We start from the raw sequence: 15,550 nt of genomic DNA on the forward strand, positions 1-15,550 counted from the left end.
GATCGACCCCAAAGGGAGGAGCCCAGTTGAGGCTTCCGACTGGACGAGCCCGCTCTCCGATGCTGCGCTCGAGAGCTCATCAGTTTCACGGGCTCCGAATAAGAGGTCGAACTCACCGTGAGATGAGCCGGCGGACTCACCCGGAAGCCCGATCAGGGCAGATGAGCGTGCTGGGGAATGGGAGGTCCACGGGGATACCCGGCGGAGGCGGTCCCATTGGGGTCCCCAAATCACCCCCAGTGCTAGCCACGCTGGCCTCAAACCCGTGGGTAAAAGGACCAAGGCGGTAGCCTCTGGGGTGGCTCGCTTTCTTACGAAGGCGAGCCGCGACCACAACGTTGCCATGAACATATTCTCGCAATGAGAACATGACCATCCAAGAACGCTGTCTCCGCGTGAGCAGTGCCCAGACACGAAAGACAGTGATCGTGACCGTTAGAAGGCGAGAGATAACGAGCACAACCAGGAATAACACACAATCGGAAAAGCATCTTTAAAAAGATGCGTCTTTAAAAAGACGTTCCGTGTGTGCGCTCTTTTAGAGAAATATATACTCTTTTAGAGGGGAAAAATGCTCTTTCAGAAAATATACTCTCTAGTTTTTCTGCCGAAGCGCCCAGGGGCGTTCTCTGCAGTGCACCAGTGCAGAGGAGGGAGAAGCCGCTGAAATGCGCCGTCAGATCCAGCAGAGGTGAATGAACAGTAGTATTCAGCTCAGTGAGCATGACCGTTCGGCTCCGAAGAGAAAATCTGAATGAGTGGTTGCATACCAGCTCCTTTTATACCCGTATGTTCGGGGAAGTGGCATGCAAATACCACTCGCCAATTTTCATTGGCCTTTTATCAAAGACCAGAGGTGTCTCGGGCTCCCAAGAGTGACCCCTAGTGTCACTACATCAACACCAACGTCGAGTGAGTGACAGATAGGGAACCATGGTTTGTCATTGTTGAACTTTAAATAAGTCCTAGTAGGGATGCACATATCCTCACAGAAACTGATATATGATGTAACAGTATCTGTGAGCTCGTCCAGGTCTGTGGCTGCAGCCTCAAAAACACTCCAATCAGTGCAGTCAAAGCAGGCTTGTAGTTCCAGCTCTGCTTCATTGGTCCATCTCTTTACAGTCCTTACTACAGGCTTAGCAGATTTTAATTTCTGTCTGTAGGTTGGAAGAAGTTGAGCCAGACAGTGATCAGAGAGTCCCAAAGCTGCTCTAGGAACAGAGCGATATGCATCCTTTATTGTTGTGTAGCAATGATCCAGTATGTTCCTGTCTCTGGTGGGGTAAGTAAAGTGCTGTTTGTTTTTGGGCAGTTCACGTGTGAGGTTTGCTTTGTTAAAATTCCCAAGAATAATAATAACTGAGTCCGGGTACTCTTGTTCCATGTCTGTGATGTGATCAGTCGGTTGTTTTCCCCATTAAAACGAGAAGGCGGTGGAACATGCTTTTATATCAATGAAAGTTGGTGTACAGATGTAACAACGTTAAAGAGGATGTGCTGTCCTAATTTGGAAGAGCTCTTTATTAACTGTAAGCCTTTCTACTCGCCGCGGTAGTTTTTATCGTTTATTCTGTTGAGTGTGTATATAGCACCAAACACCTGTTTGAACACAGCGCTGCAACTGCTGGCTGATCAAATCACAGACACGGAACAACAATACCCGGACTCAGTTATTATTATTCTTGGGGATTTTAATAAAGCAAATCTCACACGTGAACTGCCCAAATACAAACACATTACATGCCAAACCAGAGACAGGAACATACTGGATCATTGTTACACAACAATAAAGGATGCATATCGCTCTGTCCCTAGAGCAGCTTTGGGACTATCTGATCACTGTCTGGTTCATCTTCTTCCAACCTACAGACAGAAATTAAAATCTGCTAAACCAGTATTAAGGACTGTAAAGAGATGGACCAACGAAGCAGAGCTGGAACTACAAGCCTGCTTTGACTGCACTGATTGGAGTGTTTTTGAGGCTGCAGCCACAGACCTGGACGAGCTCAAAGCTACTGTTACATCATATATCAGTTTCTGTGAGGATATGTGCATTCCTACTAGGACTTATTTAACATTTAACAACGACAAACCATGGTTTACAGTGGAACTCAGGCAGCTTCGTCAGGCCAAAGAGGATGCGTACAGAGTTGGGGATAAAGTCTTGTACAATCAGTCCAGGAACACACTGAATAAGGGAATCAGAGTGGCTAAAAGAAGATACTCTGAGAAGCTGAAAAACAAGTTTTCAGCTAACGACCCTGCATCAATGTGGAGTGGCATGAAACAACTTACGAATTACAGGACTCCTGCCGCCAACCCTATGGTGGACCAACAATTGGCTGACGACCTGAATGTGTTCTATTGTAGATTTGAAAGGCCCAATCTCACACCCCCACACCCACTCTGACCTTCACTTCACACAAACACCAACACCTCCTGCAACCCCCCTCCTCCCCTCTCCTGCTACTCAACCTGCACTTAAGATCTGTGAAGATGACGTGAGCCGCGTCTTTCGACATCAAAGGATAAGGAAAGCACAGGGCCCAGATGGCATTTCACCTGCATGTCTTAGATCCTGTGCACAGATCTTCAATAGATCACTGGAGCAGTGTGAAGTCCCATGCTGCTTCAAACGTTCCACTATCATCCCCATCCCAAAGAAACCAAAAATCACAGGAATTAATGACTACAGACCTGTCGCCCTGACGTCTGTGGTCATGAAATCATTTGAGAGACTGGTGTTGGCCCACCTGAAGAACATCACTGGACCCTTTCTAGATCCCCTTCAATTTGCTTATCGAGCAAACAGGTCTGTGGATGATGCAGTCAACATGGGATTGCATCATATCCTGCAACATCTGGACAGGCCAGGGACATATACAAGGATCCTTTTGTGGACTTCAGTTCTGCTTTCAACACCATCATCCCAGCTATTCTCCAGACTAAATTACACCAACTCTCTGTTCCCACGTCTATCTGTCAGTGGATTACCAGCTTTCTGACAGACAGGCAGCAGCTTGTGAGACAGGGGAAATTCACTTCCAGCACCTGTACAATCAGCACTGGTGCCCCCCAGGGATGTGTGCTCTCCCCACTACACTTCTCCCTGTACACCAAAGACTGCATCGCCAAGGACCCCTCTGTCAAGCTCCAGAAGTTTGCAGATGACACCACTGTCATCGGCCTCATCCGAGATGACGATGAGTCTGCATACAGAAGGGAGATTGATCAGCTGGCTGTCTGGTGCAGTCAAAACAACCTTGAGCTGAACACGCTCAAAACGGTGGAGATGATTGTGGACTTTAGGAGGAACACCCCAACACTGACCCCCCTCACCATTCTAAACAGCACTGTGGCAGCAGTGGCGTCATTCAGGTTCCTGGGCACTACCATCTCACAGGACCTGAAGTGGGAGACCCACATTGACTCCACTGTGAAAAAGGCCCAGCAGAGGTTGTACTTCCTTCGCCAGCTGAGGAAATTCAACCTGCCACAGGCGCTGCTGATACAGTTTTACTCAGCAGTCATTGAGTCTGTCCTCTGCACTTCAATAACTGTCTGGTTTGGTTAAGCTATGAAATCAGACATCAGAAGACTACAAAGGACAGTTCGGACTGCTGAGAGGATTATTGGTTGCCCCCCCCCCCCCCCACCCCCCTTCAAGAATTATACACTTCCAGAATGAGGAAAAAGGCTGAAAAAATCACTCTGGACCCCACTCACCCTGCCCACTACCTTTTTGAACTGTTGCCTTCTGGCCGACGCTTCAGAGCTCTGAGCACCAGAACCGTCAGGCACAGGAACAAATTTGCACTGTACATAACAGATTTGTATTTACACTGTACATAACAGATTGTATTAGATTTGCACTACCCATGTGTATGTGTGTATGTATGTATGTGTGTGTCTGTACGTGTATAATTAGTTTTATTTTTTATTATTATCTATGTCTTGCTGCTGTTTTTGTATTGTTTTTGTATGGTTGTACACTGGAAGCTCCTGTCACCAAGACAAATTCCTTGTATGTGTAAGCATACTTGGCAATAAAGCTCATTCTGATTCTGATTCTGTTAACAGCTAGGAACATTACACATATACAGCCCTAATTTGAAACGTATATAGAAACTTATAAACTACATAATTATGCTTTACATTTTGTGCATTTCAAGGCCAGTGATTCTGTCAAGCTCAGATGAGGAATCAGATGGTGCTGGGCATGATCATCCACCATCCAATGTGCCTTCACCTCCCCGAGTTCCAGAGAACCTCCAACCAGAGGCTCCTCACTCGCTCAACACCCGTCCGTTTATCCAGCCCCCTCCGCCTTCAACAACTTCAGTTGTTACACCAGATAACCCCTGTAGACTTCTGCAAGGTGCCAATTCTGCATTTAGAGATGGCATGTTTGAACGCCTCCTAACCTTCCTGGAGAAAAACAAGGAGATGCAGAGGTTCATGTGAAGATGATACAATCACTCCTCAAACAACGTGATGCAACCACTGTTGCAGCACTACCCGAGGATGTTGAAGGAATGGAGAGGAAATTGGCAGACCCCACCTTTCACAAAGGAGTGGTTAGTATGTCCTAATATTACCATTTAGCAGGTTCACCAAATGATCATAGAGCACCATACACTTGACTGAGTTCAATAAAAAATGTCAGGCATATCTCTATAAAATACAGGAATCTCTCTCTCTGTGTGTGTGTGTGTGTGTGTGTGTGTGTGTGTGTGTGTGTGTGTGTGTGTGTGTGTGTGTGTGTGTTTGTGTGTGTTCTTTGCATATCTCTCAACCGTTCATCCGATCGGCTTCAAGCTTGGCGGGTGTATTACTGGGAGGCAAAGGAAGTGCAATGTCAAGTTTCATATTCTGGCTAAAAGCTGTTTTCTGTTACACTTTCACAACAACCAGTTGCCTGCATTTAAGGCGTTTATGGGACTGTAAATTGTAGCTAATAACCTGTAGCAACTCGACGTGAATACAAAACTTGATATGAACACAAGACAGACGTCTCAATGGAAATATTTTCACACTCTAGTTTTTGTGTACATTGCCTTTCTGGATGTGACTCTACCCGAACAGGCACTACATTAGTGGATACCAATGTTGCATGTGCCATCTTCCTGCTGCTAGCATGCTGCTATTCAAATTGCTAGCTAGCTTCCTGAATATAAGCAACTTCAGCAAAATGGCAATGTCCAGAGTTCTTATTTAAATGTTCTAAAATTAAAATATCTCTAATACAGGACTTATCATGTCAAGTTGGGCTTTCTGAAATATGACACAAGTTAAGAATTTTCCAAAAAAGCCTTAAAGTGTTTCTGTGTTGTCTCCCCCTATAATGATAACCTTTTTTTCCCTTAGGTTGCCGTGGTGGCATTTATTGGAGGGAGTACTGTGGATGAAGCCACTCGGAGAATGATAGCCTTCCTTTTGGACCACCCCTTATCAAGAGAGTACAATTTTGTTGGGAGCCATGGAAAGCGAGAATTCCAGGGACTCAAACTGTTTGAGGTTTTATACAGAATGTTTACTTGCTGTAGGATTATTTGTAACATATTCATGTTCGAACAGAGGTTATTCAGAGTTGTTCATAAATCAGCGGAATCAAAACAATTTGATCGTATGCAAACAATAGAAAATTGTCCCTACTTGGGCAGAGAACACCATGAATTGTGATAATATGGGCCAGGTTATCTGCCAATTTCAGTGATTTAATCTAGGCACATCACCTACAGCACTTAATATACATTGATCTCCATGAAGATACCATAAGAATACCATACATGGTGGCTTATTTCACAGGCAGCTTGAAAAAAAATGTCCTTACAAACCAAATAAATAGAAAAGATGCTGAAAAGGCAGTGTCGAAGTGGCTAATTGGTGCCAGGGACAGGGGAGGAAACCGTACTGCAAGGGCACATGCTGGAGAGCAAGATGGGTATAAGTCGCTATGTTTTAAGTGGAACTACAATGCACAAAATGTTGACATAAATATAAATCCAGGGCATCTTTATGTATTTGGTTAATATGCAAATTATTGTATTTGAACTAGCAGGGCCCTATGAAACATGCATACTACATATTTAAATTACTTTTTTTGCATTTATTAATCACAGACACTAGTCCATATCACGATTATAATTTGATTAACAGCCCTACTATTTATTTTTTTAATAAAAAAAGACAAATTCCGTGACATTCCACATTATACAGTAAATTCCATTTTTATGACTCGATTCTGCGATTCCGTCTACGTTTTCCGCATCGTGGAAATCATAGGGCCCTAAACTACAAAACTTGACTGCCTGTTGTAGTGTTTATGTATTTTCTGCTGAGACAGAATTTCCACTTTTAAAAAGTCTGTTAAAAGCCGGATCAGGGTCGTGGTCGACACAAAAAGGCCGGCTCCATAATACAATAAAATAATAATATAATAAATAATATTAATTCAAATCCTAAGGCTAACCTGACACATCTGTTTTAACTGTGAAAAAGGGAATAAAAAGAGTGGCAAAATGGTTGATTAATTTATTTTCTCTTTTCAAGGGGCCGTTGGGAGGGTGAGGACAGAGGAGTGAGGAGCTGCACTGCGGTTTTGTTTTATTCAAGTTATTCAGATTATTTTTTATATAAGTTTTATATATGTTATTTTTCAGAGTTTTTAATAACTTTAGAACATAACTTTTAAGTCATGTTAATATGTTATGCAAGTTATGTACAAATTATTCCCACAAAAACCTTGCTTAATAAAGTAAAGCATGAACTACTGGTCTCTCTTCATTGAAGCAATACATTTTACATTTTAGTGTACTTAAGTCAGTTAAATGTAATATTTGTATTTAGGGGTTTACTATAAAATAAGGTGACCCAAGCAGACAAATATGGTAGCCCATTTATTTACCTGTTGTGGCCCATAAGAGCACTAGATAAGACCTAGCTGAGTCCCATCATCAACCCATGTAGGCAGACTCCTGTAGGCTCCAAATGGGAGAAACCTGGGTAACCCACATGGGCCCTATATGAAGCCCATCAAGGGCCCATCATCAACCCACCTGGGCTAACCCATGGAAACTGAGGACAAAATTGACTGGGCCCCAAATATCAGCCCAGGTGCAACCCCTTTGGGCCGCACATGGGAGTGCTGGCTGGGATACGGCATTCACTAAGATTTTCACTTTGTCATAAGACTTCATTGTATGTGTTGTAAAAATAAGTGAATGTTAAAGGGATATTTGATAATTTCCTCACCCTCATGCCATCCCAGATGTGTATGACTTTCTTCTGCAGAACATGAATGAAGATATTTAGAAAAACTGCTGGTCCATTCAATGTAAGTAAATGATAAGCGGTAAGAAACAGATCAATAATTAAGTCATTTTTTACTATAAATCTCCACTTTCACTTTCATAAGTACTCTTCTCTCTTAAGAGTTCTTCTTCTGTTTTTGGTGATTTACATAAGCATATCGCCCCCTACTGGGCAGGGAGGAGAATTTACAGTAAGAAAAAACTTAAATATTGATCTGTTTCTCACCCACACCTATCATATCGCTTCTGAAGACATAGAGTAAACCACTGGAGTTGTATGGATTACTTTTATGCTGCATTTATGTGATTTTTGTACCTTCTGATTTCTGATCACCATTCACTTGCATTGAAAGGACCAACAGAACTGAGAAATTCTTCTAAAAAGCTTCATTTGTGTTCAGCAGAAGACAGAAAGTCATGCACATCTGGGATGGCATGAGGGTGAGTAAATGATGAGAGAAATTTCATTTGTGGGTAAACTAAGTTTATTTTAAAGACTATCTAGGCACATAATAACACTATAGAACTGTAAATGTTTATAACTCTTTCAAGATGTACAGGCTCACACTTTAAATGGTCAGTGCTTTGTATTTTAGATCACTAAAATAGCAACAGATCCAGTGAAACAATTAAGGTTGAGTGATTGTTTTTACATTTTTACTGGCCATTCAAAAATGTGCCATTTTACAATGATAAGAGTGAAATAAAAGACTAAAAATAACACATTTGTACTTTTCTTTTACTTGGATTGTAAATGTTCAGGACAAAGGCAAAATGGTTACTGTGTCTTTAAGAGGGTTTTATCGCATTATACAACACTGAAGGCACTCTGTGCAGTTTGTTTCATTGAGTTTAATCTTTTGAGAGCTGTAAAGTCCCATTATTTTAGCACCGTGTCATGCTGTTGCATCTGTATTCATTTACTTTAAGTATTCTGTTATTTTGTGACAAAAAAATAATTTAGCTATTATCATTCTGCACTGCTAGGAAAGAGGATTTCAGAGATTAATTGATTGAGATTGTGAGACTGCAGTCAGTATTAAACTTGTGATGATCTTGTAACTGAAGCACATTCATCCATTCAGCTATTAGTAGCCTATCTGTTCTCGATGGATCTTCCGTGATCCTTCCCGCGCTGTCAAGTGAAGCACATCAGTTTCATCTCTCACAGGCTACTCCCTCATTTGTTTGTGTGTGAGATGATGAAATACAGACTGCGTCCGCTATAATACGGAACACAATTTTGATCTCTTAAATACCGGATGTGGCGGACTGTTGGTAACTGTTATGCAACATATGAAGAAAGTTTGTCAATCAACTTGCGGACCTAACCGGCCCAATTTTTGACCGGCCCAACGGGAATTCTCCCGATCTTCCCGATGACAGTTATGTTTTCATCTTAACTAATGAAAAAGTCTTCAAAAATTATGTTTTCAAGCCTGCAAATACATTGACATAAAAACAAATTTAAACAAAGTACAGTGATAACCACTGAAATGAACCTTTTTAATTTACTATTAGGATTCAAGTTGTGCTTAGCACAGACTTCATGCAAGGTCAAACGGATGTGGTGTAGAGAACGAAGGGTGTGAAAACATGCCTGACAGGAAGAGGGTTTTGGTGTGGTGTCAAATTATTTTCAAACTACTCATTTTAAAAAAGCAGTTGAGAAATGTGCCTGACTTCTATGCACTCACACCATTCTATGAAAAATCAGCAACATTATCTTGCATGTATCTAATTTGTAGTTAATTTATGATACAGACATTTACAAATTACTTACAAATATTAACATTTGAAAAACAACAACATAAAAAAAACACCACTACAAGCCAAACTATTCTCAAACTACTCATTTCTAAAAAGCAGTTGTTGAATTTGCCTGTCTGGGAATAAATCAAAGTCAAATTTATTGACCTTTTATTTGCACCTTTATTTAACTTTTATTTAACCAGGTAAGTACCGTTGAGAAAAGAGACCTGGGCTGGGTTTCCCGAAGCACAAAGTAGAATGTTAGTAGTACTTAAGTAGTACTTAATCACTAAGGCAAGTTTCCCAAAAGCATTGTAATCCAAGTAGTTCGTAAAAACGTTCGTAAATTGAGGAGAGATTTGAGCCGCCCTTAAGTCCATTAAGTGCAACTTTAATGTATCTTTCTGGCATCTTTCACAATTTATCAAAGACAATGGGACAATGAATAAATTGTTTTGATATATTTTGATCATTAGAAAGCCATTTTAAGCTATTTCAGAGGATAAAATGTATTGAAAAAATCACTATGAAATCAATAGGCAGTCTCCACAGTCTGTGCATATGACGTGATAGGTCTAAATTTACATGACACATAATACAGTATAACATTATATTAGCCTTCTTTGATAAGCATAATTGTAATGGCAATAGAAATAAAATATGTCCTTATTAAACAGATTATTTAAGAAGACATGAGTAATGTAATGTGACCATGCAGTTTAAAACTTAAATAAATATGCCTAATAAATAATAAAAATTTGGTTAACAAAGGAGATTAGAGTAAGAGTGTAAAGTAAGTCTCTTTTTCCTCCACCTCCACCTCCTCCTCTTCTTCCTTCCTCCAATGGATGTTTCAAATCGGCTTGCCTATAGTCTTTTTACAAGGCAGTAACAAACTGCATGATGCATAATGGCAGAAAGGCTACAAGTACACAGTCTCTTGAACTCTAACCAGACTATCTATTAATGTTTATGAGTAGTTCAATACTGATGCCCATCATTTTAATCCTGTTCTGTGTGAATTTGCTCAGTTTCCAGCCAAAAAACATTAGGCTACTGTAGAGCCGAGGAGGGCGGGGCCGGGCTGGAATGAGACACACCCGGTCCCCAATCAGGCTGATGGGGCGCGCGAGGGATAAAGGCGCCGGGGACGACAGTTCGAGAGAGAGAGAATTACAGGCAGCTGTACTGTGTGTTTTTGGTTGTGTGTTTTGTTTAAATTGTTTATTAAATTATTATTTATATTATTAAGCCGGTTCTCGCCTCCTCCTTTCCACTGAACACCCTTACACTGGTGCCGAAACCCGGGAAGGAGGAGGGATTCCCGTCGCAGGGTCCTCGACACTGCCGTCCACCCAGGGGAGCGCCGCTGCCGTCCGACGGTGGACGGAGTAGCCCGACCACCCGGACGCGGGGAACGGCCGCCGTCCGCGAGGCGAGTGGGGACGGGACTCCCCGACCGCCTGGAGCGAGGGAGCCGCTGCCGGGGGCGGAGGAGTGCCCTGCCCTCCCCCGGGAACGCGGAGGGGTCGAGAGAAGACCGCCGTCCGCGAGGGGAGGAGGGAAGCGACTCCCCGACCACCTGGAGTGTAGAGCCGAGGAGGGCGGGGCCGGGCTGGAATGAGACACACTCGCGCGCCCCATCAGCCTGATTGGGGACCGGGTGTGTCTCATTCCAGCCCGGCCCCGCCCTCCTCGGCTCTACAGCTACGTGAGAGTCGCTTATGATTCACATCGTGCACATTCACCTTATGTGCATTTATTGCGTCACTTTCATTAATCTCTATGATTGAGAATCAATACATCTGAAACTCTGTTTTACTGAAGCCATAATTTTTTCTATAATTTAATTCTGTAATAGTTAATACATTTTCGTGCCTTGACAAGGTTACAAACAACTTCCATATTTGTTAGTTTTTCCACATTATTTTCATGTTGAGAAGACAAACTCTGGACATATTTTTCCAAAGTGATCAGCACCTTTGGACCGGACAGCACCCGTAATGAAGCACTTAAGTTCTACTTTATAACGAGCGATCTACGTGCTGGTTTGGGAAACAGGCCTTGCTCTATCGTAAAATAACGAGCAACATTATTTAAGATGATCGTAAAAGCTTAAGCTGCAACATTATCGGGAAACCCAGCCCTGGGCCTTGTTTCCCAATAACGATCGATCTTAGGGGTTAAGAGCGTTTTCTACATGCGATTTTACAATGTTCGTTATTATTTACTTGCGTTTCCCAAAACTGCACTTAACATGAATGTGTGAGGATGCACTTTAAGTGCTACTTAAGAGAGTCATTGTCCATGTGACTGTGCTAAAATGTGATCGTATAGTGCTGCTCGTCATTGTGACTTCATTATATTTTTGCGTAACTTTACAATAATTTGTAATTTACCTCGCTAATATTTGTTTAAAAATATTTCATAAATATTCAACCTAATTAACTACATATTTACATATTGTTATACAATAATTTTGTGCAGAACGATCTATTTCTTTTACACAATCTGCTTCCATTATCAGGCATGCATGTGTAATATTTGGTTTTCACACATTTCTCTTGATATGAAAGCTTCCAGGATTATTGAAGACAGCGGGGGCCCTGTGTATGATCCTGATAATTATCAGGATCATTGAATATTACGAGGTTCACCATGTTATCACGCAGCACAAAATAAGGAGACGTTTAGAAGATGTGTTTTAGGGACATTCACCAATAAAGCGGAGGTCTGCTCTTTTACTCCAAAAATGTATAACGGTGACAGCAAAAGGGCCGCAAAACTAAGATGAATCGTCAGATGGATTCTACAATCTATTAGACTTACAATGCTTTTGGGAAACGAGGCCCAGATCTTGACAGTATAGCACATAAATACATAAATCAACATTATATAAAACAAAACAAAATCATTAACAACAGTAACAATCAAAAGATTGTAATTATTTGGACTTATCATTCATTTTAAACATTTAAGAGTATTGCGATCTTGAAGTTTAAGGACAGATTGCAAACTTGTTCCAAGAAAATGGTGCTGAAAACTTAAAAGTATTTTTACCCATTTCAGAGTAAGCTTATACCATTTTGTGACAAAAGCTACAACATTATCTTTCATATGTCTAAACTGCAATTCAATTTATGATACAAATACTTACAAATTACAAATTACTTACAAATATTAACATTTGAAAAACAACACCACCAAAAAACATTACTGCAAACTGAAAGGATATTAATCATTAAGCATTTCTTCAAACAAAATATAGCCAAGAAACTTCGATATGATGCTCTATTCCAAAACCTAAGGACACTTTCAAAATTATTTATCCTAATTTGTCATACTGCTATGTTTATGTCAACATGTTTGATGCTTGAAATAGCACATTACAGGGGCTTCCCAGTGAGTTTTTTTTTTTTTTTTTTTTGCTTTATGAAAACAAATAAATAAATAGTGGTCCCACAGAAATGCCTAAATGAGTTGTTTACTCTCCTCAAAGGTGCATATTTGAGAAAGATGATGAAAATTTCATGAAGGAAGTTAGGCAACACTTCACACTTTTTTTTTTTTTTAATTTTATGCCATGGCATAAAAAACTAAACAAAACCACTAGTCAATACATCTGCTGAGGGAGTGGCAGTACATTTTGCATCTTTGTGGAAATGTAATGGTGGATTTTGTCTTTTACTATTGCAGCAAACGGGAATGCAAAAATAATATTTGCTATGGTACCTTTACAGAAGTTTACCCCACTATAGGGCAGCATTAGGATGCAGCAGTATCAGTTCCAGTGGGTGTTTCTGGTGTGGATTCACCCTAGCCCCCATTAGACCCCACCATAACCCGTTATAGTTACTTCCATGTTCCAAACCCGGAAATGTGAAAATGGTCCACGCTTATATAGTGAGGGGGGCTCGGGAGCGATTGTTCCCGTCAGAGCTGTGACTGTTCATATGCCATATTTTACGTACAGCATCTACATCCATTTCCTTGCGGAAAGTCTCTGTGGTGAAGTAGTAAGCAAGGGGGTCCAGCATTGCATTCAGGCAGGCTATCATGAGGCTGTACTGGTAAACCGGTACCAGTGAGCATGGAATGCTCTCAGGTTTTGTATAGGCATACAGCAGGACTAGCATAAAATGATATGGCAGAAAACAAAACAGAAAGATTGCCAAGTTAGTCGTTATCATCCTCTTGATCCTGCCGCTGTCTACTAGCTCACTAGTCTGGGCAGCGGTGCTTTTACTTATAGCCCGGATGAGCCCCCATGAGCTGAGAATCATTACAGTTAATGGAATTCCAAACCCAACAATTAGTGTGGAAATGAGAGCAACGGTTCGAGTGGCATACTGAGGAAAGTTCGCAAAGCAGTGCTCTGTATTAGAGTTGTTGTTTGGTGGAATGGTTTGCTCCTGTTTGAAGTAGATTGGCAAGCTTGTTCCTATAGTCAGGAACCAGATCCCCAGACAAACACACCATGCTTTCTTGCGACCCTCACGAACTCGAGAAGACAATGGGAAGCAGACTGCTACACAGCGGTCAAAGCTAATGCATGTGAGGAGGAAGATGCTTCCATACATGTTAGCTAGCAGTATGAGACCAGTAAACTCATGGATTTTCTGGGGCAGACCCCTAAATCCCCCATGGTAATAGATCCGCACAGGAAGGGTACAAACCAGAATAAGGTCTGCAAAGGCTAGGTGGATCATGTAGACGGTGGTATGCGACCGTGACTTAGAGTTACGTAAAAAAATCACAAGTGCAGTGAGGTTGAGGACTAATCCAACAATAAATACCACTGCATACACAGTAACAAAAACCACATCCACTTGGCCTTGGGCTGTATTCTGAGATGTAGAATTTGACATTGCTGCTCTTAGGATGTATCTTCTTCACTAGTCTGGAATTACCTGAAAAATCAAAGAAGATGGTTGTATGTTAGCAATTATATTTTGTAATGTTAGCAAAAATATTTGTGCTTAAAAATATCAAAAGTACATTTCAATTATAAGAGATCTTTCTTACAATTGTATGTAGAGGTTTAGCGAAGTGCAGATTGAGACAGTAGAAAACAGAAAAGTGTCTGAGAGCAAACCCTTTCTGTCATTTTTCAGAGTTTAGAAGCCGATGTAGGCATTGTTTAGCAGATGTAAATCTAAAATTCAGGTGGCAAAAATTTCTCAGAAAGGGCATGTGTGCATCAAAGATCTTGCCAGTCTGGTCATATTCCACCCACACTTATGTTCTCATTATTGCAAAGATATTCGTTCTTACTTGCACAAGGGTCATGTGAGCTAAAAAAAAAAAAAAAAAATGTAAAAAGAGAAATGAATAACTCCCCACTCAGCCCTCGATTCTAAGTTGTACACTTTGACTCTCTTTTCATTGTCCTTTGTTCTCTCTGAACCTCTTTCAGTCACTCTCTGTCTCTAGTTCAACAGTACCAGAGCTCTCTTCACAAAGTCCTTCTCATTGCACGATATTGCTGTGTGCTCTATTGTGGCAAAGTAATGCTTTTGTTATTTATATGTATGGCTGACAAGCTTGGCTACTTAGACACAACAGATCTTGAAAACTTTTTCTGATTAACAGTTTTTATTTATTCACACAATTGACAAAGAAAAGCAAAACATATATTCACAGATCTTGACAACTTTGAAATTTCTCCATCTGTTAACCTCAATGATAAGAGACAAGCCATTAGTACTTCCTTTAATAATTTCCCTTTCAGAAATTGTGAAAACTTTCTGTAATACAATATCTCCACTATGTTAAACTCTTCTACACACAGAGTCAAATGTCTTGACAAAGCACATAGTTTTGTTTTATTTAGCCTTGCCACTTACAAATGGCTTTGGCTTCTTTAAAATTTTTGCATTAGGTTATGAATGCTTTTTGTTTGTAAAGAAAATGTAGTGCACATTTTAGTACACATGCATGGAATACACTTTTTATTCAATATTTCAGAAGTGTGCAATGATTCATTGTTCATCCAGACCCAAACACTGACCCAAGTTTTATTGAACAAGAGGTTCCTTTAAATAGCTAGTGCATTATAGTACACCCAAAGCTGTCAAAAGTATCATAGTAAAAAACATTAAGTGGATTGTATTACATGGATTGTGTTGTGATTACACTCACCGCTGGGGTTTCTAGAAGAGGACAGCTCCTTCTGTTGGTCCTAATGCTAAAGAGTCAGTAGGTTACTGCTCTTATATTACAGTCTCACCTCTCCTATCCTCCATTTCAGGAAATGCATTTGTGATGAGAGCGGAGAGTTCACAACTCACTGTTTCTCTTCTCTTTTATATTTCTCCTACGCTACTTACAGTAACCACCTGAATTTTCCAGATATGTGAATAAAGACAAATACTGTATGCACATACATGCAAAAATACTGACACAGATTACCACATTGTTCCTCAGTAATGCACCACTAAAATGATCACTGAAAAAAACAGAGAAACCTGCAACACAAGAGC

The 15,550-nt window shown here is 40.8% G+C and overlaps 1 protein-coding gene across 2 annotated transcripts; it reads right to left on the minus strand.

The window, feature by feature from the left end:
* Positions 1-10,780: 10,780 nt before the first annotated feature.
* On the minus strand, positions 10,781-15,540 carry LOC127443152 (lysophosphatidic acid receptor 6). 2 transcript variants are annotated; one of them, XM_051701703.1, is made up of 2 exons: positions 15,210-15,540; positions 10,781-13,978 (listed from the first exon to the last, which is right to left on the minus strand). In XM_051701703.1, exon 2 carries the CDS (start codon positions 13,934-13,936, stop codon positions 12,965-12,967), a length of 972 nt encoding a protein of 323 aa, XP_051557663.1. In that variant the 5' UTR covers positions 13,937-13,978; positions 15,210-15,540; the 3' UTR covers positions 10,781-12,964. The 2 variants fall into 2 exon arrangements, with proteins under 2 accessions (XP_051557663.1, XP_051557673.1); XM_051701713.1 differs by having other exon boundaries at positions 14,094-15,540.
* Positions 15,541-15,550: the final 10 nt, after the last annotated feature.

Source organism: Myxocyprinus asiaticus, chromosome 1 (genome assembly GCF_019703515.2).
Source record: "Myxocyprinus asiaticus isolate MX2 ecotype Aquarium Trade chromosome 1, UBuf_Myxa_2, whole genome shotgun sequence".
Lineage (NCBI taxonomy): Eukaryota > Metazoa > Chordata > Actinopteri > Cypriniformes > Catostomidae > Myxocyprinus > Myxocyprinus asiaticus.

Bases quoted from the DNA above. Each gene is read 5' to 3' on its own strand.
- LOC127443152 (XM_051701703.1), bottom strand. From the start codon at position 13,936: ATGTCAAATTCTACATCTCAGAATACAGCCCAAGGCCAAGTGGATGTG.